The 23497-nt window shown below is 58.1% G+C and overlaps 3 protein-coding genes across 5 annotated transcripts; 2 read left to right on the top strand and 1 right to left on the bottom strand.

Moving 5' to 3' along the window:
* Positions 1–1383: 1383 nt before the first annotated feature.
* Positions 1384–10807, top strand: LOC121108058 (serine/arginine repetitive matrix protein 1-like). Of its 3 annotated transcripts, XM_040654774.2 has the most exons (8): positions 1384–1616; positions 5991–6692; positions 6910–6971; positions 7399–7552; positions 7753–8009; positions 8214–8915; positions 9039–9150; positions 9347–9456. In XM_040654774.2, exons 2-6 carry the CDS (start codon positions 6572–6574, stop codon positions 8301–8303), a joined length of 684 nt encoding a protein of 227 aa, XP_040510708.1. In that variant the 5' UTR covers positions 1384–1616; positions 5991–6571; the 3' UTR covers positions 8304–8915; positions 9039–9150; positions 9347–9456. The 3 variants fall into 3 exon arrangements, with proteins under 3 accessions (XP_040510708.1, XP_040510706.1, XP_040510707.1); XM_040654772.1 differs by lacking the exons at positions 1384–1616; positions 5991–6692; positions 6910–6971; positions 7399–7552; positions 7753–8009 and having other exon boundaries at positions 8105–8915; positions 9347–10807; XM_040654773.1 differs by lacking the exons at positions 1384–1616; positions 5991–6692; positions 6910–6971; positions 7399–7552; positions 7753–8009 and having other exon boundaries at positions 8105–9150; positions 9347–10807.
* A 436-nt stretch (positions 10808–11243) lies between these two features.
* On the bottom strand, positions 11244–14950 carry LOC124417472. The gene is made up of 3 exons (XM_046905042.1): positions 14858–14950; positions 13895–14120; positions 11244–11795 (listed from the first exon to the last, which is right to left on the bottom strand). The coding sequence occupies exons 1-3, from the start codon at positions 14948–14950 to the stop codon at positions 11380–11382; spliced, it is 735 nt and encodes a 244-aa protein (XP_046760998.1). The 3' UTR covers positions 11244–11379.
* LOC112530895 (serine/arginine repetitive matrix protein 1-like) lies at positions 14137–23257 on the top strand. Its single transcript, XM_025145459.3, has 9 exons — positions 14137–14239; positions 16333–19338; positions 19556–19617; positions 20044–20197; positions 20398–20654; positions 20858–20943; positions 21435–21559; positions 21683–21794; positions 21991–23257. The coding sequence occupies exons 2-9, from the start codon at positions 19218–19220 to the stop codon at positions 22796–22798; spliced, it is 1725 nt and encodes a 574-aa protein (XP_025001227.2). The 5' UTR covers positions 14137–14239; positions 16333–19217; the 3' UTR covers positions 22799–23257.
* Positions 23258–23497: the final 240 nt, after the last annotated feature.

Here is a 23497-nt window from a genome sequence, read left to right as displayed (position 1 = left end):
CGGGGGGTGGAAAGGGGGGTTGAGGAGAAATCTAGGGGTGAAAGCGTGAGCGTGACTTCTGTGGGTTGGAAAAGGGGTCTGGAGGTGGAGGGGAGGGGTGAAAGGGAGAAACCGGGGGACTCTGGGAGCTTCTAGGGGGTGGAAAGAGGGTCTGTGGCAGAAGAGAAGGAGTTGTTGGGTGGAAAAAGAGGCTTCTGTGGATGTGAAGGGGACGGGGTGATTGGGGGGGCATTGTGGAGGGGAATGTAGGGAGTTGAGAGGGGGGGGTAGGGGGGCATCTGCAGGGCAGCAAGGGGGGGTCTGGGAGTGGACGGGGGGTTGTGAGGGGGGAGAAATGGGGTGAGTGCGGTCTCTATTGGGAGGAAAGGGGGGTCTGGGGGTGGAGAGGAGGGTGGCAGGGGGAAGCTGGGGGGCTGTGGGGGGCTTCTGTGGGGGTGGAAGGGGGTTCTGGGAGCTGAGAGAAGGGGTTGTGGGGGGGAAAAAGGGTGAGCGGGGCTTCCATGGCGTGGAAAGGGGGTCTGGCGGTAGAAGGGGACATTGCGTAGGGGAGCTGAGAAGGGGGTAAGGGGCTTCTATGGGGTGGAAAGGGAGTCTGGGGGGGATCTTGCGGGGTTTTGGAGGGGGAAAGGGAGGAGTGAGGTCTCTAAGGGGTTGAAAGAGGGTCTGGGGGGGGGGGGGGGGGGGAAACGGGGTGAACAGAGCCTCCAAGAGGCAGAAAGAGCATCTGAGGGAGGAGAGAGGGCTGCGACGGGGGAGCGAGGGGTTTTGCGGGCTTCTATTGCACCGAAAGGGGGTCTGGCTGGGGGAGACTGGGGGTCCAAAGGGGGGAAAACAGACATCAGGGTCAGGGAGGAGGGCACGGGGGGTTACAGGGGATTCTAAGAGTCAGGAAAAAAGGGTCGGGAGGTGGGGGGGGAAGGGAGGACGAGGGCCTTGCGTAGCCAGTAGGGGTTGGTAGATCACAACGGGAACCACGGCTGGACACTGAGGAGAGGCACTGAGGGGAGGGCTGGAAAAGGACTCCAGTGATCAGAGGGGGGGAACTGGACGTTGGGGACTGGGGGAGGGTATAAACCCAGAGGCCAGACATAGGGTCTGGGGGGTTGTGGGCGACCCATGGCGGGGGAGAGGGAGGACACAGGGCACCTCCCGCCCCCGAGCAGAGGCCCTGAGGACCACAGAGGCCCCACGGGGCCAACACAGAGCGGCACGCGGCCCCCCACCCTCTTACCGCCGGCCCCCTGCACCGATGCCTCCCCCCACCCTCTTACCGCCGGCCCCGAACACCCACTCGTCGAAGCTGAGGCGGCGCTCGGAGCCCCGGGGCCGCCCCGCGGCCTTGGAGCGCTGCGGAGCACTGCGCGACTTCCTCACGGCCGCCGCCTCTTCCGGGCGCGGGGTGATGACGGCACGGCGCGGGACGCCACGGCACCATAGCAACACGCGGGGACAGTCGCGCTGAAGCGCGCTTGCTACGGAGACACCGTCACGCGTGCGCTGTCACCACGCCGACGGCTTTACGCCGTGCCGTGAGCGAGGGCGCGCTGTCGCCATCGCAACGCAGCTGAGTGGGCCTCCAGGGGCAGCGGGGGCGAAGAAGTCTGGCGGGGGGAACGGTGAGCCCTCAGCGATCCCCTGGGGAGGTGCGGGAGGGGTTGGGGGGAGGGCAGAGCTCCGGGGATGGTGGCAGTGGGTGGGGCTGTGGGGTGGGAGATCCGCAGGGAGATGCAGTGAAACAGTGGCATCTGGGCAGAGCACGGAGATAAGGGAAAAGCAACACGGGCATCTGGACAACACAGTGAGGACCGAAACTGAAAGCAAAGAAAGGACGAGGGAAGAGAAGGAAGAAAGAAAAAGTAAGGGAAAAAGGGGAAAAAAATGAAGAGGAGAGAAAAAAGAAAAGGAGAGGAGAAGGAGAGGGGAGGGGAGGGGAGGGGAGGAGAGTCTGCAATGTCGCCGTGTATTGGTGTGCGTCCGCAGCGCCTGACCCTGCGGCCACGGGGTGGCGCTGCCCCCCGCACAGCCCTGCGTGGCAATGGCCGTTGTCATCCTGGTGGCCATCCCCATCCCCATGCCGGTGACCAAGACCACACTGCTGGCCATCCCCAATCCCCATGCTGGTGGCATAGTGCTACCCCATAGCATTGCCCCGTAGCACTGTTCCATAACGTCACCCTAGAGCACTATGCATAGCACTGCCCCATAGCATCACCCCAGACCGCTGCTCCATGTCACCCCTTAGCATCAACCGATACCATTTTCCCATAATGTCACCCCATAGCACTGCCCCGTAGCGGTGCTCCATTGCGTCACCCCGCTGCACCACCCAAAACTGTCACTCCGTAGCATCACCCCATAGCATCACCCCATACAGTCACCATATAGTGCTGCATTATAGTGCATCCCCATGGCATCACCCCAGAGTGCCGTCCCATACTGCTGTCCCATACATCACACCACAGCGTCGCCTCATAGCATCACCCCATAGTGCTGCACAATAGCATCACCCTGTAGCATCACAACATAGCACTGCCCCATGGCACTGTCCTGCAGTGTCACCCCATATTGTCACCCCAAAGTGCTGCCCCACAGTATCATCCCATAGTGTCACCCTGTAGTGTCACTCCTAGGGCTAGGAGTTATGGGTTAGGGTTAGGGTTGGGGTTGGGATTATGGCTAGGGTTAACACTGGGGTTGGGGTTGGGGCTGTTTTTTGGAATTGGTTAGGGATAAGATCCGTCAGGCTTAGGGTTTGGATAACCTGAAGAGTAAGAAGGAAATGCACAGGCAGTGCAATCAGGGACCGGTACTGTGGGAAGAATCGTAGAATCACTCAGGTTGGAAAAGACCTGAAAGATCATCGAGTCCAACCACAATCTAACCATACTACCCGAAGGAAGCCATCAATCTGTGTATCCTTCTGGACAAAACGCCCAGCACACAGCTGGACAAAAACAGAATGCAGTGGGTGGCAAATGGCTGATGGACTGGGCCCCAAGGGTTATGGTAGGTGGGGTTTCCATCCGGCTGGCAGCCGGTCACTGGCGGGGCTCCCCAAGGCTCCGTTTTAGGGCCAGTTCTCTTTCCTATTTTCCATCAATGCCTTGCATGTAGGAACAGAAGGTGTTTTGCGCAAGATTGCTGTCAGTACTGGACGGGGAGGAGTTGTTGGCTCCTGTCGCTGAGGGTGGAGAGAGAGGCCTTGCAGGGAGATCCAGCCAAAGGAGAGAGCTGGGCGACCACCAAGCACACGGAGTTTAACAAGACCATCAGGAAAAACGTCTTGACAGAAAGGGTTGTTAAGCACTGGGATGGGCTGCCCAGGGAGGTGGTTGAGTCACCATCCCTGAATGTGTTTAAAAGCCGTTTGGATGTGATGCTCAGGGACGTGATTTAGCAGAGGGTTGTTTGAGTTACGGTAGTATGGTTAGGTTGCGGCTGGACTCGATCGTCTTTAAGGTCTTTTCCAACCTGAGCACTTCTATGATTCTATGACTCTAAGAGCAAGTGCCATATTCTACACCCGGGAAAGGGCAACCCCGGCTGTACGTACAGACAGGAGTTGCATGTCTTGTGATTGGACAGAAATCTCCCCAGCCTAAGCCAGGAACGGATCTGTACTGGGGATGCGGAGAAAGGGGTCTTGATTTTGACAAGTTGCCTCTGGAAAATTAATTTTATCATTAGATATTTGGCATTACAAGAACAGAGACAGCCTTCAACACATCTGACGAGGGAGGAACAGCACTCACACAAACAACAAGCAAGCCACCAGAAACAAGCAGAGCAAAAACACTCTGGGAAACCAAATACAAATCTATTTTCAAGAGAATCTTTAGCTTCTTGCCGTAGGAGCTGATGGAGCCTCCCATCACTTGAATTGTGGAGGCCACTTCAGAAATTCTATGTCAATCAGGTCCAACACTGAAGTACAGCTAACTATAGGAGTCCATGTTCCAAATTCTTGAAAACCCGGTTACGGATGTCAGCTGTGGATGCCCCATCCCTGGAGGCATTCAAGGCCAGGCTGGATGTGGCTCTGGGCAGCCTGGTCTACTGGTTGGCGACCCTGCACATGGCCGGGGGGCTGAAACCAGATGATCTTTGAGGTCCTTCTCAACCCCCCTGCCACCCTATGATTCTGTGAGACAAGCCGGTGTCGAGGAAGCCCCTAGCCAGGAAGAAGTCCAGTGCAAAGGGAAAAGGACTGCTAGGGGGCCAGGGGCTCACTGTGTTTTAGAGACCGAGAGATGTGAAGCTTGGAGATGCCCTTGCAAATAAAATCATTTACGCAGGGAGACCTGCAAACGAGATGCCTTTGCTAACCAGAGACTTGGGAATGAGGTGCCCTTGCTTGCAAGTACGTTCCTTTCCCCTCTGTCTGTACGTTCTCACCAGGTAAGATCTCAGTTACAAAAGCCTGTAGACAACTTGGACTTCAGAACTTTGGACGTGCTGTGCAGGCCTGATAGGTCACACAGAAGGGGGAACGTTACGGGCACCGGGAAGCCTGTAACCTCCACGTACTTGAGCCAACGAGGAAAGAAGGAAGGGACAATGCGAACGGGAAGACAGGATAAAAGGGATTCTTTCCCATCCTTGGTGAGACCCACAGGTGTGAGGTGAGACCTCCCTTTCTTTCAATCAAGAAAGCTAAAGCCTCTCCTCCGACTCTTTTGGGGATAAAGATAACTGAGCAAGCCCATCAGAGCCCAATTTTCCCACAGAGCCCGGGAAATTTGGGAATTGGCTGATGTGGTTGCCAAGCCACTCTCCATGATACGAGAAAAGTCGTGGCGCTCAGGTGAAGTCCCTGGTGACTGGAAAAAAGGCAACACCACACCCATTTCTACAAAGGGTAAAAAGGATGGCCCCGGGAACTACCGGCCTGTCACTCTAACCTCTGGCCTGGGGAGGATCACAGAGCAGATCCTCCAAGAAGCAATGCTAAGGCACACGGAAGGCAGGGAGCTGATACGGGAGAACCAGCATGGCTTCTGCCCAACCAAGGGCAAATCCTGCTTGACCAACCTGGTGGGTGGGCTTCCGTGATGGTGTCACTGCATCAGTGGACAAGGGAGAGCCACTGATGTCCTCCATCTGCATTAAAGTAAGGCCTTCGACACGGTCCCCACAACATCCTTCTCTCCAAATTGGAAAGAGGTGGATTTGACGGGTGGGCTGTTTGATGGATGAAGGACTGGCTGCAGGATGGAGTCCAGAGAGTGGTGGTCAGCGGCTCCATGTCTGGATGGAGATCGGCGTCCCACAGTGCTGGCAGCGATTTGAGGATGACACCCAAGCTGTAAGGTGCGGGGACACACCAGAGGGATGGGATGCCACCCAGAGGGAGCTGTGCAGGCTGAGCAGATGGCCCAGGTGAACCTCATGAGGTTCAACAAATCCAAGAGCAAGGTCTTGCGCCTGGGTCGAGGCAACCCCCACTACCAGTATGAGCTGGGGGTGAAAGGACTGAGAGCAGCCCTGCAGAAAGACACCTGGGGATGCAGGTGGGTGGGAAAGTGGACATCAGTCAGCACTGTGCCTTCACAGCCCAGAAAGCCAACCGTATCCTGGGCTGCATTCCAAGCAGCACGGCCAGCAGGGCAAGAGAGGTGATCCCGCCCCTCTACCCTGCGCTGCTGAGGCCTCACCTGGAGCACTGTGTCCAGATGTGGAGTCCTCAGCACAGGACAGACATGGAGCTGTTGCAGCGCGTCCAGAGGACGGCCACAAAAAGGATCCCAGGAACGGAACAGCTCTCCTGCAAGGACAGAGCTGGGGCTGAGAGAGCTGGGACTGTGCAGCCTGGAGGGGAGGAGGCTGTGAGGTCACCTGAGAGCAGCCTTCAGCGTTCAAAGGGGAGAGACAGGAAAGAATAGCACAGACTCTGTAGCAGACTCTGTGGCGATACAACAAGGGGAAATGGCTTCGAGCTCAGGGAGGGCGCGTTTCGTTTGGATGTAAGGAAAAAATCTTCTTTTCCTTAGGGAAGGTGGAGAGGCACTGGAACGTGTTACCTAGTGTTGAGGTGGATGCCCCGTCCCTGGAGACTTTCAAGGTGAGGCTGGACCAGGCCCTGTGCGTTGCAGGGGAGCTGGGCTACGTGGCCACGATGGAGTCACCACGGCGACACAGAGGAACAATGCCGGGTAATGGATGGAGCTTTCTGACAAGGAATCGGCTCGTTCCAGGCAAAGCCGGGCAACTTTCAAAACAACAAATCATAACCGTTACGGTAAAGGGTACTTTGGAACAGTTGTGATTTCCGCGCCAACTGCCTGAAGATCAATGTAGGCAACGGCTACTAAAGAGAAATGAGGAACGCAATCCTGAGAGGAAAGAAAAGAAGAGAGAGAAAACAGAAAGGTGCCAGCACTCCCGCTCGGGGCGGGCAGCAGGCCGCTGTCCTGCGTCATAATGGGCCACGGCCAGCACTGGCCACGCTGTCACTGCGTCGCCACGGCAACGTTTGTGACACGGCCACCCGGGAGGGGTATAAAGGCGGTGCACGGTGGTGGGTCCTGCACCCTGAAGGAGCATCTGGACGAGAGCAGACGCATCTGAAGGGATGAGCTCCGGCATGGCTGGCGCCAACACGGAGCAACCCGCTGGCACGAGGCGGAACAGGACGAGCGAGGCCGGCCCCGCAGCGAGGCGTGCCTCCAGAGCGACAGACACCAACACCGAAGGTACACGGGTCCACAGCCACCACAGGAGCGCTGCTGCAGCCCATCTTGGCGCTGAGCGGGAGAGACCCAGCACGGGGACCAGCTCGGGGCTGTCTCCGTGTGGGGCTGGGGACTGCAACGACACTTTCCGTCTGCCACCTCCCTCCCGGCCCGAGGCAGTAGGAGCGCCGGGAAGCGGCAGATGCAGAGTGTGACCCGCTTTTCCTCTGCCCTCCAGAGCGAGTTGCCGTCTGGGATGCGGTGGCCGCCTACGTACAGGAGCACCTCCTGGTGCAGAAGGTGTGTTGGCTGTCGTCTTCCTCCTCTCCCTGTCCAGCTCAGCCTGCAGTTCCTCTGACTCTTCCCCTCCACACAAAGCAGGAAGCTCAGCCCAAATTGCTCTGCTGTGCATAGCGTGGGCTTCCTGCAAAGGCAGCAATCGCTTGTGCTAGGCGGGCTCCGAGAGCTCAGGGCCGAGCCCAGCCTCGGGAAGCCTCTGGATTCCACCAGGCTGCTTCCGCCCTGACTGCTGTGCTGCATTTGGGAGGGCAAGGGGAGGGAGAGGACTGCGCAGCTCCTTCCCAAAGCCTCTCCCGCTGCCCTGCCCGCTGGTGCCTCTGAGCAGCGGGAGAGGGCTTCTGAGCTCTGTCCCTACGTGGGACCCCCTCCAGCTCTTCCTCCAGCCGGCCCATAACCCTGCAGCCCGTGCTTTCTCTTCCACTCGCAGGGGGTCTGGATTCCCACCTTCGGCTCATTCGACACCATCTCTAAAGACATCAGGACTGCGGACGGGACCGTGACTCTGCGGTGGCCCGTGTTTCAGCTGGCCAGGAACCTCAGAGCCATGCACCACCTCGGGTCCGACAAGGACTCCCTGCCAGGTAGGAGCGGGATTGAACCCTTGCAGGCTTCACGGACGGGGCAAAGAAGGCCACCGCCTCCCTTCTCAGAAGGAGACCTCCCTCCCCCTCCGAGGTGGGGGCCGTGCTGGCTGATGGCCGCAAGAAGCACTTGTAGGGAAGCAAGCAAGCGCCTGTGGAAAAGCGACTGCAGGATCAACTCTGTCCCTCGCATTTTTCAGCCCACAGGGAGGTGGAGACCCTGAAATACAGCGAGGTGGCTGCCGCTGCCTCTGTGACCTGGCAGAGAGGGAAGACCTGCATCCAAAGCACCGTGTCCCTCCTCTCCAACTGCCTCAAGAATGGGGAGAACGTTGCCTTTGTCCTGAAGGACGTAGGAGTGCTCCTCTTTGAAGGCATGAGCTTTGGAATTAAATACTACTACGACTTCCTTGAGAAGCTCTCTGGGAAGGAGAAATTCAGAAAAGCTGTCTTCAAGGTGAGCTGCAGGTTTCTCCATGGCCCGGGCAGTCCCGTGACCCTTGCTCTGCCCGCACACGGCCCACCAGGACCTGGCCAGCTGCTCCGGGCTGTGCAGGTGCTGCGGTGCTGTCAGCTCTCCCTGCCTTGGGCTCCTCCAGTCCTGAGGGCCTCAGCCATCACAAGGACGTCCCACAACCTCCCTGTTCCTCCCCCCCTGCAGGCCCCCTGGCTGCTGGACACGCTGGTGTCCCGGGTGGCACCGGTGGCCTCCCTGACGCACTCTGGCCGCCTTGTCGTCTTTCCCATGTGAGTATGTTTGTGGCTGCAGCCGCTGCTTGATGCAGCTGCTCAGCTCTCGTTCCATAGCGCTTGTCCATGGCTGTCCTGCCCGCGACGATATGGCACAGAACCACAGAATCATTTGAGCTGGAAGCAACCCTGAAAGGGCACCTAGTCCCACGCCCCTGCAAGGAACAGGGACACCTACCGCCAGATGAGGTTGCTCTGAGCCTGGTCCAGCCTGACTGTCCGGGCAGCCACCACCTCTCTGGGCAAGACGTTCCGGTGCCTCACCACCCTCCTGCCAAAAACTTCTTCCGTACATCCAATCTCAATCCTCCCTCTTTCCCTTTGAAACTATTTCCCCTTGCCCTACCCCCAGCGGACCCTGCTAAGGACTCCAGAAAGTAGTGAGTGGCCTTAACGCAGCAGGAAAATGTGCTGTGAGCAGACATCACGGCCAGCAAAAAGGATTGGCGGAGCACTGCGTCACGCCGGTGTCTGCTCCTTCTGCACAGGTTTCAGAAGCAGGTTGCACCCAAACCACCTCCCAAGATATTCCGCAAGGCCTCCGGAGATCTCCATGGTGAGGGGAAGCAAAAGAAAGAAGGGGCTTTGCCACCTCTTGTCCGGGGCAAGAAAGGTAAAGCAGCTGCCAGCTCCTTCCCATGGCACGTGCAACCACCGTGTGATGGGAAGTCCCTGAGCGCCCCTTGTCACTGAGCCAAAGGCTTCAGGTGAATCTCTTCTGCCTTCCCAATTCCAGTGAGGTTTGATGAAGTGCCAACCTACATCAGACGCTTCAGCATGGCAAGTACTGCTGGACAAAGCTCGGGAAGCAGAAGAAGCTTACAGCAGAAGGAGAGCTTTTCGTCCAGGTGAGGCTGGAGGCTCCGGGCTGGCATCAGCTCACAGGGCTGGCCCCTGTCCGGATCTCAGGAGCGCCACGGGGCAGCCGGTGAGCTGTCTGTGGGCAAGGCTGCGTTGCAGCCAAGGGTCCTGGCTCAGGGTTGCAGGATGCGGCCCCAAAGCCATCACCCACTCAAGCAGATCCCTCCCGCTCTGTCTTTTCAGTCCGCTGCCGGCGGTCCCGAGAACATCTGAAGCCCGCGAGCAGCCAGTGAGCCGGCAGCTGCAGGGCCAGGCAGGAAACGAAGGCCAAGAACACCTGGGCCAAACAACAGGAAAAAAACACGTCAGGTTCCGCGGAGATGAACAAGGAGCGGGACAGGACCATGAGGCTGGAGCGGCGGCCATGTGGAAAGCAAAGGCCTCGCACCCTCAGGTTGCCGGGAGGCAGGTGGCATCTCGCATCAAAGAAAGGAGATGTTCATTAAGGGCTGAGTCCAGCCTGTCCAGGGACACCAAAGGCCACGCATCCCGGCCGCCGTTACTGCCACGTGACTCTGTCAAACTACTCAGGCAGAGGCAGATGGCTAAGGAGGACAGGCCAGCGCAGGGAGAACCTCGGGAGACGGCAGCATCACCGTTTCACCGTGAGTGCAGCCTGCCCGAGGAGCCCTCCACCTGCAGATCTGGTTCGCTGCCACCCATACGCAACAGACCAGAGTCTCCCAGGAGTCCGCCTCCAAGGACCACAGCCCCGCGCCGCAGGCCGCCAACACCCTACCCGTTTCTGCCACGTGACTCTGTCAAACTACTCAGGCAGAGGCAGATGGCTAAGGAGGACAGGCCAGCGCAGGCAGAACCTCGGGAGACGGCAGCATCACCGTTTCACCGTGAGTGCAGCCTGCCTGAGGAGCCCTCCACCAGCCGATCTGGTTTGCTGCCACCCATACGCAACAGACCAGAGTCTCCCAGGAGTCCGCCTCCAAGGACCACAGCCCCGCGCCGCAGGCCGCCAACACCCTACCCACGCTGAGCAGGGCATGGGGTGCCCGGGACAGACAGAGCTGCCCCTGAGCCTGCAAAACCCCATCCGCATCCTTCCTGGGTGCCAGCTCCCTCTAGAAAAGCAGAGGTAGAGGGACAGTGGGGACTGGGCTGGATTCAAGAAAGAACATTCACACTAGAAGCTGCGGAACAAGATAGATAAACGGCATGAGAAAGGAATGCTGAGAACTAAGGATGCCTCCAGGAGACAAAAACATGAGTCAAGCGAGCCACACGATCGCCACACGATAACAACCCTGGTTGGGGGAAGAGCGCGTGGCTACGAACAACTCGTGACACCGATGGATAAGCGCCTGCATGCACGCTTAAGGAGTCGACCAGGGGCGACTGTGTGCAATGATTTCTTGACATGGAAAGGGGGGTGGGAAAGTGGGAAAGAGAGAACTTGGGGATATTTGAACCTGCAATAAACAATTTGGATCATTCACACCTGAGTCCGTGCCTTCAGACGCCGCAGGAACTCTCCCAAGACCCCGTGGCCCTGGGTGCATACGATGGCTGTATTTCATGGAATCATCCCAGAATCATGGAATGCCCTGCGTTGAAAAGGACCCCAAAGATCACGGAATCATAGAATCGCTAAGGTTGGAAAAGACACACAGGATCATCCAGTCCAACCATTCCCCGTCACCAATGGTTCTCGCTAAACCATGTCCCTCAACACAACCTCCAAACGCTCTTTGAACACCATGAGGCTCGGCGACTCCACCACCTCTCTGGACAGCCCATTCCAGTGCCTGACCACCCTTTCAGAGAAGTACTATTTCCTAACGTCCAGCCTGAATGTTCCCTGGTGCAGCTTGAAACTATTCCCTCTAGTCCTATCACTAGTCACACAAGAAAAGAGGACCAGGCTGCCCAGCAGACCAGACCAGCAGAGCCACATCCAGCCTGGCCTTCAATGCCTCCAGGGATGGGGCATCCACAGCCTCCCTGGGCAAGTTGTTCCAGTGCGTCACCCCCTTCTGAGTGAAAAACTTCCTCCTCATATCTAACCCAAACCTCCCCCGTCTCATTTGAAAACCGTTCCTCCTTGTCCTATCGCTATCAACCCATGTCATTCCCCCTTCTGTTTATGTGCTCCCTTCAAGTATTGGAAGGCCACCATGAGGTCTCTCTGGAGCCTTCTCTTCTCCAAGCTGAACGAGCCCAGTTCCCTCAACCTTTCTTCAGAGGACAAGAAAGCCCTGTGGTCATCTTAGTGGCCCTCCTCTGGACCCGGTCCAAGAGCTCTGCGTCTTTCTTGTGCTGGGGGCCCCAGGCCCTTCACAGGCCCTGTTGAAACTCATACAGTTTACCTTGGCCCAGCCAGCCAGCCTTTCCACGTCCCTCTGTAGTGCCTTTCTCCCCTCCGGCTGATCAACACTCCCTCCCAGCTTGGGAGGGAGCTGTAGGACGCTGATGGGGCTCTCAAGGTAGACAGGGGTTGGGATGGCGCCAGGTTGCATGGTTACACTGACAGGGTAATCTTTGGGGACAGGCGGTTGTTCCAGTGGTGGCACCGCTGACGGTTGGCCTGGTGTCACCCGGTGGCCCTGGGGGAGTTGTTTTACCCCAGGTGGGGCTTTACACGGGGGTTTGGCGGGAACCGTCCATTTCTGAAGGGAAGCTGGGAAAAAAAATACCATGAAATTAACATGGTATTTATTTTAGTAGAAACAGATGGTTTGGGGGGTGATCCCGTGGGGACAAAGCAGAGCGAGGACGTGTCACTATGTGGGGTTGTCCTCAAAATTCCCATTTGAGACCTCTGGAGGACTCCAGGAGCTCCTGGGGTCCCCCTGGTTACCTTAACCCCTCTGGCTCATCTCCAGACCCTTGCAGAAGACAACAGGACCCTTTGAACCCAGCTGAGGACCCCCTGGATCCTATAAGTCCGCTCTGTGACATCCCCAGACCCTTCTGAATGAACCCAAGGATACCAGGGACCCATCTGGAGATGCCCTGCACCCTACAGGATCCTTCTGGCACATCTCCAGACCCTTCTGGATTCATCCAAGGACTCTCTGGAGCAACAAGAGGACCGCCTGGACCATACAAGACCTCCCTACAACATCCCCAGACCCTTCTGGATGACTCCAGGACCACTCCAGGACCCACATGAGGGCTCCCTGGACCATACCAGACTCTACTGGGACATCTCCAGATCATCCCAGTGTCTCCTCAGAGCTCCAGGGCCCATACCGGGAGCTTCCAGATCCTTCCAGGGACCCCCCACGACCAACCTGGGGACCCCCTGGGGACCCTAAGACCCCTCCGGGACATCTCCAGACCCTTTGCGATGAATCCAAGAACCCTCTGGATCCACCTGGGGACACCCTGGCCACCCCAGGACCCTTCGGGGACATCTCCAGGTCCTTCTGGATGACTCCAGTGCCAGCCAGGGGGGGTCGTGGGGGGCAGAAAAGGGTTAGCGGGGCTTCTATGGGGTGGAAGGAAGGGCGGGGGGTGGAAAGGGGGGTTGAGGAGAATCTAGGGGGGAAGGCGTGAGCGGGACTTCTGTGGGGTGGAAAAGGGGTCTGGAGGTGGAGGGAGGGGTGAAAGGGAGAAACCGGGGGACTCTGGGGAGCTTCTAGGGGGTGGAAAGAGGGTCTGGGGGCAGAGAGAAGGAGTTGTTGGGTGGAAAAAGAGGCTTCTGTGGATGTGAAGGGGGACTGGGGTGATGGGGGGGCATTGTGGAGGGGAACGTAGGGAGTTGAGAGGGGGGGTAGGGGGGCATCTGCAGGGCAGCAAGGGGGGTCTGGGAGTGGACGGGGGGTTGTGAGGGGGGAGAAATGGGGTGAGTGCGGTCTCTATTGGGAGGAAAGGGGGTCTGGGGGTGGAGAGGAGGGTGGCAGGGGGAAGCTGGGGGGCTGTGGGGGGCTTCTGTGGGGGTGGAAGGGGGTTCTGGGAGCTGAGAGAAGGGGTTGTGGGGGGGAAAAAGGGTGAGCGGGGCTTCCATGGCGTGGAAAGGGGGTCTGGCGGTAGAAGGGGACATTGCGTAGGGGAGCTGAGAAGGGGGTAAGGGGGCTTCTATGGGGTGGAAAGGGAGTCTGGGGGGGGATCTTGCGGGGTTTTGGAGGGGGAAAGGGAGGAGTGAGGTCTCTAAGGGGTTGAAAGAGGGTCTGGGGGGGGGGGGGGGGAAACGGGGTGAACAGAGCCTCCAAGAGGCAGAAAGAGCATCTGAGGGAGGAGAGAGGGCTGCGACGGGGGAGCGAGGGGTTTTGCGGGCTTCTATTGCACCGAAAGGGGGTCTGGCTGGGGGAGACTGGGGGTCCAAAGGGGGGAAACAGACATCAGGGGTCAGGGAGGAGGGCACGGGGGGTTACAGGGGATTCTAAGAGTCAGAAAAAAGGGTCGGGAGGTGGGGGGGGAAGGGAGGACGGAGGGCCTTGCGTAGCCAGTAGGGGTTGGTAGATCACAACGGGAACCACGGCTGGACACTGAGGAGAGGCACTGAGGGGAGGGCTGGAAAAGGACTCCAGTGATCAGAGGGGGGGAACTGGACGTTGGGGACTGGGGGAGGGTATAAACCCAGAGGCCAGACATAGGGTCTGGGGGGTTGTGGGCGACCCATGGCGGGGGAGAGGGAGGACACAGGGCACCTCCCGCCCCCGAGCAGAGGCCCTGAGGACCACAGAGGCCCCACGGGGCCAACACAGAGCGGCACGCGGCCCCCCACCCTCTTACCGCCGGCCCCTGCACCGATGCCTCCCCCCACCCTCTTACCGCCGGCCCCGAACACCCACTCGTCGAAGCTGAGGCGGCGCTCGGAGCCCCGGGGCCGCCCCGCGGCCTTGGAGCGCTGCGGAGCACTGCGCGACTTCCTCACGGCCGCCGCCTCTTCCGGGCGCGGGGTGATGACGGCACGGCGCGGGACGCCACGGCACCATAGCAACACGCGGGGACAGTCGCGCTGAAGCGCGCTTGCTACGGAGACACCGTCACGCGTGCGCTGTCACCACGCCGACGGCTTTACGCCGTGCCGTGAGCGAGGGCGCGCTGTCGCCATCGCAACGCAGCTGAGCGGGCCTCCGGGGCAGCGGGGGGCGAAGAAGTCTGGCGGGAGGAACGGTGAGCCCTCAGCGATCCCCTGGGGAGGTGCGGGAGGGGTTGGGGGGAGGGCAGAGCTCCGGGGATGGTGGCAGTGGGTGGGGCTGTGGGGTGGGAGATCCGCAGGGAGATGCAGTGAAACAGTGGCATCTGGGCAGAGCACGGAGATAAGGGAAAAGCAACACGGGCATCTGGACAACACAGTGAGACCGAAACTGAAAGCAAAGAAAGGACGAGGGAAGAGAAGGAAGAAAGAAAAAGTAAGGGAAAAAGGGGAAAAAATGAAGAGGAGAGAAAAAAGAAAAGGAGAGGAGAAGGAGAGGGGAGGGGAGGGGAGGGGAGGGGAGGGGAGGGGAGGGGAGGGGAGGAGAGTCTGCAATGTCGCCGTGTATTGGTGTGCGTCCGCAGCGCCTGACCCTGCGGCCACGGGGTGGCGCTGCCCCCCGCACAGCCCTGCGTGGCAATGGCCGTTGTCATCCTGGTGGCCATCCCCATCCCCATGCCGGTGACCAAGACCACACTGCTGGCCATCCCAATCCCCATGCTGGTGGCATAGTGCTACCCCATAGCATTGCCCCGTAGCACTGTTCCATAACGTCACCCTAGAGCACTATGCATAGCACTGCCCCATAGCATCACCCCAGACCGCTGCTCCATGTCACCCCTTAGCATCAACCGATACCATTTTCCCATAATGTCACCCCATAGCACTGCCCCGTAGCGGTGCTCCATTGCGTCACCCCGCTGCACCACCCAAAACTGTCACTCCGTAGCATCACCCCATAGCATCACCCCATACAGTCACCATATAGTGCTGCATTATAGTGCATCCCCATGGCATCACCCCAGAGTGCCGTCCCATACTGCTGTCCCATACATCACACCACAGCGTCGCCTCATAGCATCACCCCATAGTGCTGCACAATAGCATCACCCTGTAGCATCACAACATAGCACTGCCCCATGGCACTGTCCTGCAGTGTCACCCCATATTGTCACCCCAAAGTGCTGCCCCACAGTATCATCCCATAGTGTCACCCTGTAGTGTCACTCCTAGGGCTAGGAGTTATGGGGTTAGGGTTAGGGTTGGGGTTGGGATTATGGCTAGGGTTAACACTGGGGTTGGGGTTGGGGCTGTTTTTTGGAATTGGTTAGGGATAAGATCCGTCAGGCTTAGGGTTTGGATAACCTGAAGAGTAAGAAGGAAATGCACAGGCAGTGCAATCAGGGACCGGTACTGTGGGAAGAATCGTAGAATCACTCAGGTTGGAAAAGACCTGAAAGATCATCGAGTCCAACCACAATCTAACCATACTACCCGAAGGAAGCCATCAATCTGTGTATCCTTCTGGACAAAACGCCCAGCACACAGCTGGACAAAAACAGAATGCAGTGGGTGGCAAATGGCTGATGGACTGGGCCCCAAGGGTTATGGTAGGTGGGGTTTCCATCCGGCTGGCAGCCGGTCACTGGCGGGGCTCCCCAAGGCTCCGTTTTAGGGCCAGTTCTCTTTCCTATTTTCATCAATGCCTTGCATGTAGGAACAGAAGGTGTTTTGCGCAAGATTGCTGTCAGTACTGGACGGGGAGGAGTTGTTGGCTCCTGTCGCTGAGGGTGGAGAGAGAGGCCTTGCAGGGAGATCCAGCCAAAGGAGAGAGCTGGGCGACCACCAAGCACACGGAGTTTAACAAGACCATCAGGAAAAACGTCTTGACAGAAAGGGTTGTTAAGCACTGGGATGGGCTGCCCAGGGAGGTGGTTGAGTCACCATCCCTGAATGTGTTTAAAAGCCGTTTGGATGTGATGCTCAGGGACGTGATTTAGCAGAGGGTTGTTTGAGTTACGGTAGTATGGTTAGGTTGCGGCTGGACTCGATCGTCTTTAAGGTCTTTTCCAACCTGAGCACTTCTATGATTCTATGACTCTAAGAGCAAGTGCCATATTCTACACCCGGGAAAGGGCAACCCCGGCTGTACGTACAGACAGGAGTTGCATGTCTTGTGATTGGACAGAAATCTCCCCAGCCTAAGCCAGGAACGGATCTGTACTGGGGATGCGGAGAAAGGGGTCTTGATTTTGACAAGTTGCCTCTGGAAAATTAATTTTATCATTAGATATTTGGCATTACAAGAACAGAGACAGCCTTCAACACATCTGACGAGGGAGGAACAGCACTCACACAAACAACAAGCAAGCCACCAGAAACAAGCAGAGCAAAAACACTCTGGGAAACCAAATACAAATCTATTTTCAAGAGAATCTTTAGCTTCTTGCCGTAGGAGCTGATGGAGCCTCCCATCACTTGAATTGTGGAGGCCACTTCAGAAATTCTATGTCAATCAGGTCCAACACTGAAGTACAGCTAACTATAGGAGTCCATGTTCCAAATTCTTGAAAACCCGGTTACGGATGTCAGCTGTGGATGCCCCATCCCTGGAGGCATTCAAGGCCAGGCTGGATGTGGCTCTGGGCAGCCTGGTCTACTGGTTGGCGACCCTGCACATGGCCGGGGGGCTGAAACCAGATGATCTTTGAGGTCCTTCTCAACCCCCCTGCCACCCTATGATTCTGTGAGACAAGCCGGTGTCGAGGAAGCCCCTAGCCAGGAAGAAGTCCAGTGCAAAGGGAAAAGGACTGCTAGGGGGCCAGGGGCTCACTGTGTTTTAGAGGCCGAGAGATGTGAAGCTTGGAGATGCCCTTGCAAATAAAATCATTTACGCAGGGAGACCTGCAAACGAGATGCCTTTGCTAACCAGAGACTTGGGAATGAGGTGCCCTTGCTTGCAAGTACGTTCCTTTCCCCTCTGTCTGTACGTTCTCACCAGGTAAGATCTCAGTTACAAAAGCCTGTAGACAACTTGGACTTCAGAACTTTGGACGTGCTGTGCAGGCCTGATAGGTCACACAGAAGGGGGAACGTTACGGGCACCGGGAAGCCTGTAACCTCCACGTACTTGAGCCAACGAGGAAAGAAGGAAGGGACAATGCGAACGGGAAGACAGGATAAAAGGGATTCTTTCCCATCCTTGGTGAGACCCACAGGTGTGAGGTGAGACCTCCCTTTCTTTCAATCAAGAAAGCTAAAGCCTCTCCTCCGACTCTTTTGGGGATAAAGATAACTGAGCAAGCCCATCAGAGCCCAATTTTCCCACAGAGCCCGGGAAATTTGGGAATTGGCTGATGTGGTTGCCAAGCCACTCTCCATGATACGAGAAAAGTCGTGGCGCTCAGGTGAAGTCCCTGGTGACTGGAAAAAAAGGCAACACCACACCCATTTCTACAAAGGGTAAAAAGGATGGCCCCGGGAACTACCGGCCTGTCACTCTAACCTCTGGCCTGGGGAGGATCACAGAGCAGATCCTCCAAGAAGCAATGCTAAGGCACACGGAAGGCAGGGAGCTGATACGGGAGAACCAGCATGGCTTCTGCCCAACCAAGGGCAAATCCTGCTTGACCAACCTGGTGGGTGGGCTTCCGTGATGGTGTCACTGCATCAGTGGACAAGGGAGAGCCACTGATGTCCTCCATCTGCATTAAAGTAAGGCCTTCGACACGGTCCCCCACAACATCCTTCTCTCCAAATTGGAAAGAGGTGGATTTGACGGGTGGGCTGTTTGATGGATGAAGGACTGGCTGCAGGATGGAGTCCAGAGAGTGGTGGTCAGCGGCTCCATGTCTGGATGGAGATCGGCGTCCCACAGTGCTGGCAGCGATTTGAGGATGACACCAAGCTGTAAGGTGCGGGGACACACCAGAGGGATGGGATGCCACCCAGAGGGAGCTGTGCAGGCTGAGCAGATGGCCCAGGTGAACCTCATGAGGTTCAACAAATCCAAGAGCAAGGTCTTGCGCCTGGGTCGAGGCAACCCCCACTACCAGTATGAGCTGGGGGTGAAAGGACTGAGAGCAGCCCTGCAGAAAGACACCTGGGGATGCAGGTGGGTGGGAAGGTGGACATCAGTCAGCACTGTGCCTTCACAGCCCAGAAAGCCAACCGTATCCTGGGCTGCATTCCAAGCAGCACGGCCAGCAGGGCAAGAGAGGTGATCCCGCCCCTCTACCCTGCGCTGCTGAGGCCTCACCTGGAGCACTGTGTCCAGATGTGGAGTCCTCAGCACAGGACAGACATGGAGCTGTTGCAGCGCGTCCAGAGGACGGCCACAAAAAGGATCCCAGGAACGGAACAGCTCTCCTGCAAGGACAGAGCTGGGGCTGAGAGAGCTGGGACTGTGCAGCCTGGAGGGGAGGAGGCTGTGAGGTCACCTGAGAGCAGCCTTCAGCGTTCAAAGGGGAGAGACAGGAAAGAATAGCACAGACTCTGTAGCAGACTCTGTGGCGATACAACAAGGGGAAATGGCTTCGAGCTCAGGGAGGGCGCGTTTCGTTTGGATGTAAGGAAAAAATCTTCTTTTCCTTAGGGAAGGTGGAGAGGCACTGGAACGTGTTACCTAGTGTTGAGGTGGATGCCCCGTCCCTGGAGACTTTCAAGGTGAGGCTGGACCAGGCCCTGTGCGTTGCAGGGGAGCTGGGCTACGTGGCCACGATGGAGTCACCACGGCGACACAGAGGAACAATGCCGGGTAATGGATGGAGCTTTCTGACAAGGAATCGGCTCGTTCCAGGCAAAGCCGGGCAACTTTCAAAACAACAAATCATAACCGTTACGGTAAAGGGTACTTTGGAACAGTTGTGATTTCCGCGCCAACTGCCTGAAGATCAATGTAGGCAACGGCTACTAAAGAGAAATGAGGAACGCAATCCTGAGAGGAAAGAAAAGAAGAGAGAGAAAACAGAAAGGTGCCAGCACTCCCGCTCGGGGCGGGCAGCAGGCCGCTGTCCTGCGTCATAATGGGCCACGGCCAGCACTGGCCACGCTGTCACTGCGTCGCCACGGCAACGTTTGTGACACGGCCACCCGGGAGGGGTATAAAGGCGGTGCACGGTGGTGGGTCCTGCACCCTGAAGGAGCATCTGGACGAGAGCAGACGCATCTGAAGGGATGAGCTCCGGCATGGCTGGCGCCAACACGGAGCAACCCGCTGGCACGAGGCGGAACAGGACGAGCGAGGCCGGCCCCGCAGCGAGGCGTGCCTCCAGAGCGACAGACACCAACACCGAAGGTACACAGGTCCACAGCCACCACAGGAGCGCTGCTGCAGCCCATCTTGGCGCTGAGCGGGAGAGACCCAGCACGGGGACCAGCTCGGGGCTGTCTCCGTGTGGGGCTGGGGACTGCAACGACACTTTCCGTCTGCCACCTCCCTCCCGGCCCGAGGCAGTAGGAGCGCCGGGAAGCGGCAGATGCAGAGTGTGACCCGCTTTTCCTCTGCCCTCCAGAGCGAGTTGCCGTCTGGGATGCGGTGGCCGCCTACGTACAGGAGCACCTCCTGGTGCAGAAGGTGTGTTGGCTGTCGTCTTCCTCCTCTCCCTGTCCAGCTCAGCCTGCAGTTCCTCTGACTCTTCCCCTCCACACAAAGCAGGAAGCTCAGCCCAAATTGCTCTGCTGTGCATAGCGTGGGCTTCCTGCAAAGGCAGCATCGCTTGTGCTAGGCGGGCTCCGAGAGCTCAGGGCCGAGCCCAGCCTCGGGAAGCCTCTGGATTCCACCAGGCTGCTTCCGCCCTGACTGCTGTGCTGCATTTGGGAGGGCAAGGGGAGGGAGAGGACTGCGCAGCTCCTTCCCAAAGCCTCTCCCGCTGCCCTGCCCGCTGGTGCCTCTGAGCAGCGGGAGAGGGCTTCTGAGCTCTGTCCCTACGTGGGACCCCCTCCAGCTCTTCCTCCAGCCGGCCCATAACCCTGCAGCCCGTGCTTTCTCTTCCACTCGCAGGGGGTCTGGATTCCCACCTTCGGCTCATTCGACACCATCTCTAAAGACATCAGGACTGCGGACGGGACCGTGACTCTGCGGTGGCCCGTGTTTCAGCTGGCCAGGAACCTCAGAGCCATGCACCACCTCGGGTCCGACAAGGACTCCCTGCCAGGTAGGAGCGGGATTGAACCCTTGCAGGCTTCACGGACGGGGCAAAGAAGGCCACCGCCTCCCTTCTCAGAAGGAGACCTCCCTCCCCCTCCGAGGTGGGGGCCGTGCTGGCTGATGGCCGCAAGAAGCACTTGTAGGGAAGCAAGCAAGCGCCTGTGGAAAAGCGACTGCAGGATCAACTCTGTCCCTCGCATTTTTCAGCCCACAGGGAGGTGGAGACCCTGAAATACAGCGAGGTGGCTGCCGCTGCCTCTGTGACCTGGCAGAGAGGGAAGACCTGCATCCAAAGCACCGTGTCCCTCCTCTCCAACTGCCTCAAGAATGGGGAGAACGTTGCCTTTGTCCTGAAGGACGTAGGAGTGCTCCTCTTTGAAGGCATGAGCTTTGGAATTAAATACTACTACGACTTCCTTGAGAAGCTCTCTGGGAAGGAGAAATTCAGAAAAGCTGTCTTCAAGGTGAGCTGCAGGTTTCTCCATGGCCCGGGCAGTCCCGTGACCCTTGCTCTGCCCGCACACGGCCCACCAGGACCTGGCCAGCTGCTCGGGCTGTGCAGGTGCTGCGGTGCTGTCAGCTCTCCCTGCCTTGGGCTCCTCCAGTCCTGAGGGCCTCAGCCATCACAAGGACGTCCCACAACCTCCCTGTTCCTCCCCCCCTGCAGGCCCCCTGGCTGCTGGACACGCTGGTGTCCCGGGTGGCACCGGTGGCCTCCCTGACGCACTCTGGCCGCCTCGTCGTCTTTCCCATGTGAGTATGTTTGTGGCTGCAGCCGCTGCTTGATGCAGCTGCTCAGCTCTCGTTCCATAGCGCTTGTCCATGGCTGTCCTGCCCGCGACGATATGGCACAGAACCACAGAATCATTTGAGCTGGAAGCAACCCTGAAAGGGCACCTAGTCCCACGCCCCTGCAAGGAACAGGGACACCTACCGCCAGATGAGGTTGCTCTGAGCCTGGTCCAGCCTGACTATCCGGGCAGCCACCACCTCTCTGGGCAAGACGTTCCGGTGCCTCACCACCCTCCTGCCAAAAACTTCTTCCGTACATCCAATCTCAATCCTCCCTCTTTCCCTTTGAAACTATTTCCCCTTGCCCTACCCCCAGCGGACCCTGCTAAGGACTCCAGAAAGTAGTGAGTGGCCTTAACGCAGCAGGAAAATGTGCTGTGAGCAGACATCACGGCCAGCAAAAAGGATTGGCGGAGCACTGCGTCACGCCGGTGTCTGCTCCTTCTGCACAGGTTTCAGAAGCAGGTTGCACCCAAACCACCTCCCAAGATATTCCGCAAGGCCTCCGGAGATCTCCATGGTGAGGGGAAGCAAAAGAAAGAAGGGGCTTTGCCACCTCTTGTCCGGGGCAAGAAAGGTAAAGCAGCTGCCAGCTCCTTCCCATGGCACGTGCAACCACCGTGTGATGGGAAGTCCCTGAGCGCCCCTTGTCACTGAGCCAAAGGCTTCAGGTGAATCTCTTCTGCCTTCCCAATTCCAGTGAGGTTTGATGAAGTGCCAACCTACATCAGACGCTTCAGCATGGCAAGTACTGCTGGACAAAGCTCGGGAAGCAGAAGAAGCTTACAGCAGAAGGAGAGCTTTTCGTCCAGGTGAGGCTGGAGGCTCCGGGCTGGCATCAGCTCACAGGGCTGGCCCCTGTCCGGATCTCAGGAGCGCCACGGGGCAGCCGGTGAGCTGTCTGTGGGCAAGGCTGCGTTGCAGCCAAGGGTCCTGGCTCAGGGTTGCAGGATGCGGCCCCAAAGCCATCACCCACTCAAGCAGATCCCTCCCGCTCTGTCTTTTCAGTCCGCTGCCGGCGGTCCCGAGAACGTCTGAAGCCCGCGAGCAGCCAGTGAGCCGGCAGCTGCAGGGCCAGGCAGGAAACGAAGGCCAAGAACACCTGGGCCAAACAACAGGAAAAAAACACGTCAGGTTCCGCGGAGATGAACAAGGAGCGGGACAGGACCATGAGGCTGGAGCGGCGGCCATGTGGAAAGCAAAGGCCTCGCACCCTCAGGTTGCCAGGAGGCAGGTGGCATCTCGCATCAAAGAAAGGAGATGTTCATTAAGGGCTGAGTCCAGCCTGTCCAGGGACACCAAAGGCCACGCATCCCGGCCGCCGTTACTGCCACGTGACTCTGTCAAACTACTCAGGCAGAGGCAGATGGCTAAGGAGGACAGGCCAGCGCAGGCAGAACCTCGGGAGACGGCAGCATCACCGTTTCACCGTGAGTGCAGCCTGCCCGAGGAGCCCTCCACCTGCAGATCTGGTTCGCTGCCACCCATACGCAACAGACCAGAGTCTCCCAGGAGTCCGCCTCCAAGGACCACAGCCCCGCGCCGCAGGCCGCCAACACCCTACCCGTTTCTGCCACGTGACTCTGTCAAACTACTCAGGCAGAGGCAGATGGCTAAGGAGGACAGGCCAGCGCAGGCAGAACCTCGGGAGACGGCAGCATCACCGTTTCACCGTGAGTGCAGCCTGCCTGAGGAGCCCTCCACCAGCCGATCTGGTTTGCTGCCACCCATACGCAACAGACCAGAGTCTCCCAGGAGTCCGCCTCCAAGGACCACAGCCCCGCGCCGCAGGCCGCCAACACCCTACCCACGCTGAGCAGGGCATGGGGTGCCCGGGACAGACAGAGCTGCCCCTGAGCCTGCAAAACCCCATCCGCATCCTTCCTGGGTGCCAGCTCCCTCTAGAAAAGCAGAGGTAGAGGGACAGTGGGGACTGGGCTGGATTCAAGAAAGAACATTCACACTAGAAGCTGCGGAACAAGATAGATAAACGGCATGAGAAAGGAATGCTGAGAACTAAGGATGCCTCCAGGAGACAAAAACATGAGTCAAGCGAGCCACACGATCGCCACACGATAACAACCCTGGTTGGAGGAAGAGCGCGTGGCTACGAACAACTCGTGACACCGATGGATAAGCGCCTGCATGCACGCTTAAGGAGTCGACCAGGGGCGACTGTGTGCAATGATTTCTTGACATGGAAAGGGGGGTGGGAAAGTGGGAAAGAGAGAACTTGGGGATATTTGAACCTACAATAAACAATTTGGATCATTCACACCTGAGTCCGTGCCTTCAGACGCCGCAGGAACTCTCCCAAGACCCCGTGGCCCTGGGTGCATACGATGGCTGTATTTCATGGAATCATCCCAGAATCATGGAATGCCCTGCGTTGAAAAGGACCCCAAAGATCACGGAATCATAGAATCGCTAAGGTTGGAAAAGACACACAGGATCATCCAGTCCAACCATTCCCCGTCACCAATGGTTCTCGCTAAACCATGTCCCTCAACACAAC

The sequence above is a fragment of the Gallus gallus genome, chromosome 34 (assembly GCF_016699485.2).
Source record: "Gallus gallus isolate bGalGal1 chromosome 34, bGalGal1.mat.broiler.GRCg7b, whole genome shotgun sequence".
Taxonomy (NCBI): domain Eukaryota; kingdom Metazoa; phylum Chordata; class Aves; order Galliformes; family Phasianidae; genus Gallus; species Gallus gallus.
Note: the sequence above shows the minus strand (reverse complement) of the source record. Positions and strands in the feature narration are given on the sequence as shown.

Bases quoted from the DNA above. Each gene is read 5' to 3' on its own strand.
- LOC121108058 (XM_040654772.1), top strand. From the start codon at position 9,080: ATGGCAAGTACTGCTGGACAAAGCTCGGGAAGCAGAAGAAGCTTACAG. The intron at 9,151-9,346 runs GTGAGGCTGGAG...CTGTCTTTTCAG, and splicing joins AAGGAGAGCTTTTCGTCCAG to TCCGCTGCCGGCGGTCCCGA.
- LOC124417472 (XM_046905042.1), bottom strand. From the start codon at position 14,950: ATGGAGCACCGCTACGGGGCAGTGCTATGGGGTGACATTATGGGAAAA. The intron at 14,121-14,857 runs GTGATGCTATGG...GCGTGGTGACAG, and splicing joins ACATGGAGCAGCGGTCTGGG to CGCACGCGTGACGGTGTCTC. The intron at 11,796-13,894 runs GTAAGAGGGTGG...TTTTTTTCCCAG, and splicing joins GTGGGTGTTCGGGGCCGGCG to CTTCCCTTCAGAAATGGACG.
- LOC112530895 (XM_025145459.3), top strand. From the start codon at position 19,218: ATGAGCTCCGGCATGGCTGGCGCCAACACGGAGCAACCCGCTGGCACG. The intron at 20,944-21,434 runs GTGAGTATGTTT...CCTTCTGCACAG, and splicing joins CGCCTCGTCGTCTTTCCCAT to GTTTCAGAAGCAGGTTGCAC. The intron at 21,795-21,990 runs GTGAGGCTGGAG...CTGTCTTTTCAG, and splicing joins AAGGAGAGCTTTTCGTCCAG to TCCGCTGCCGGCGGTCCCGA.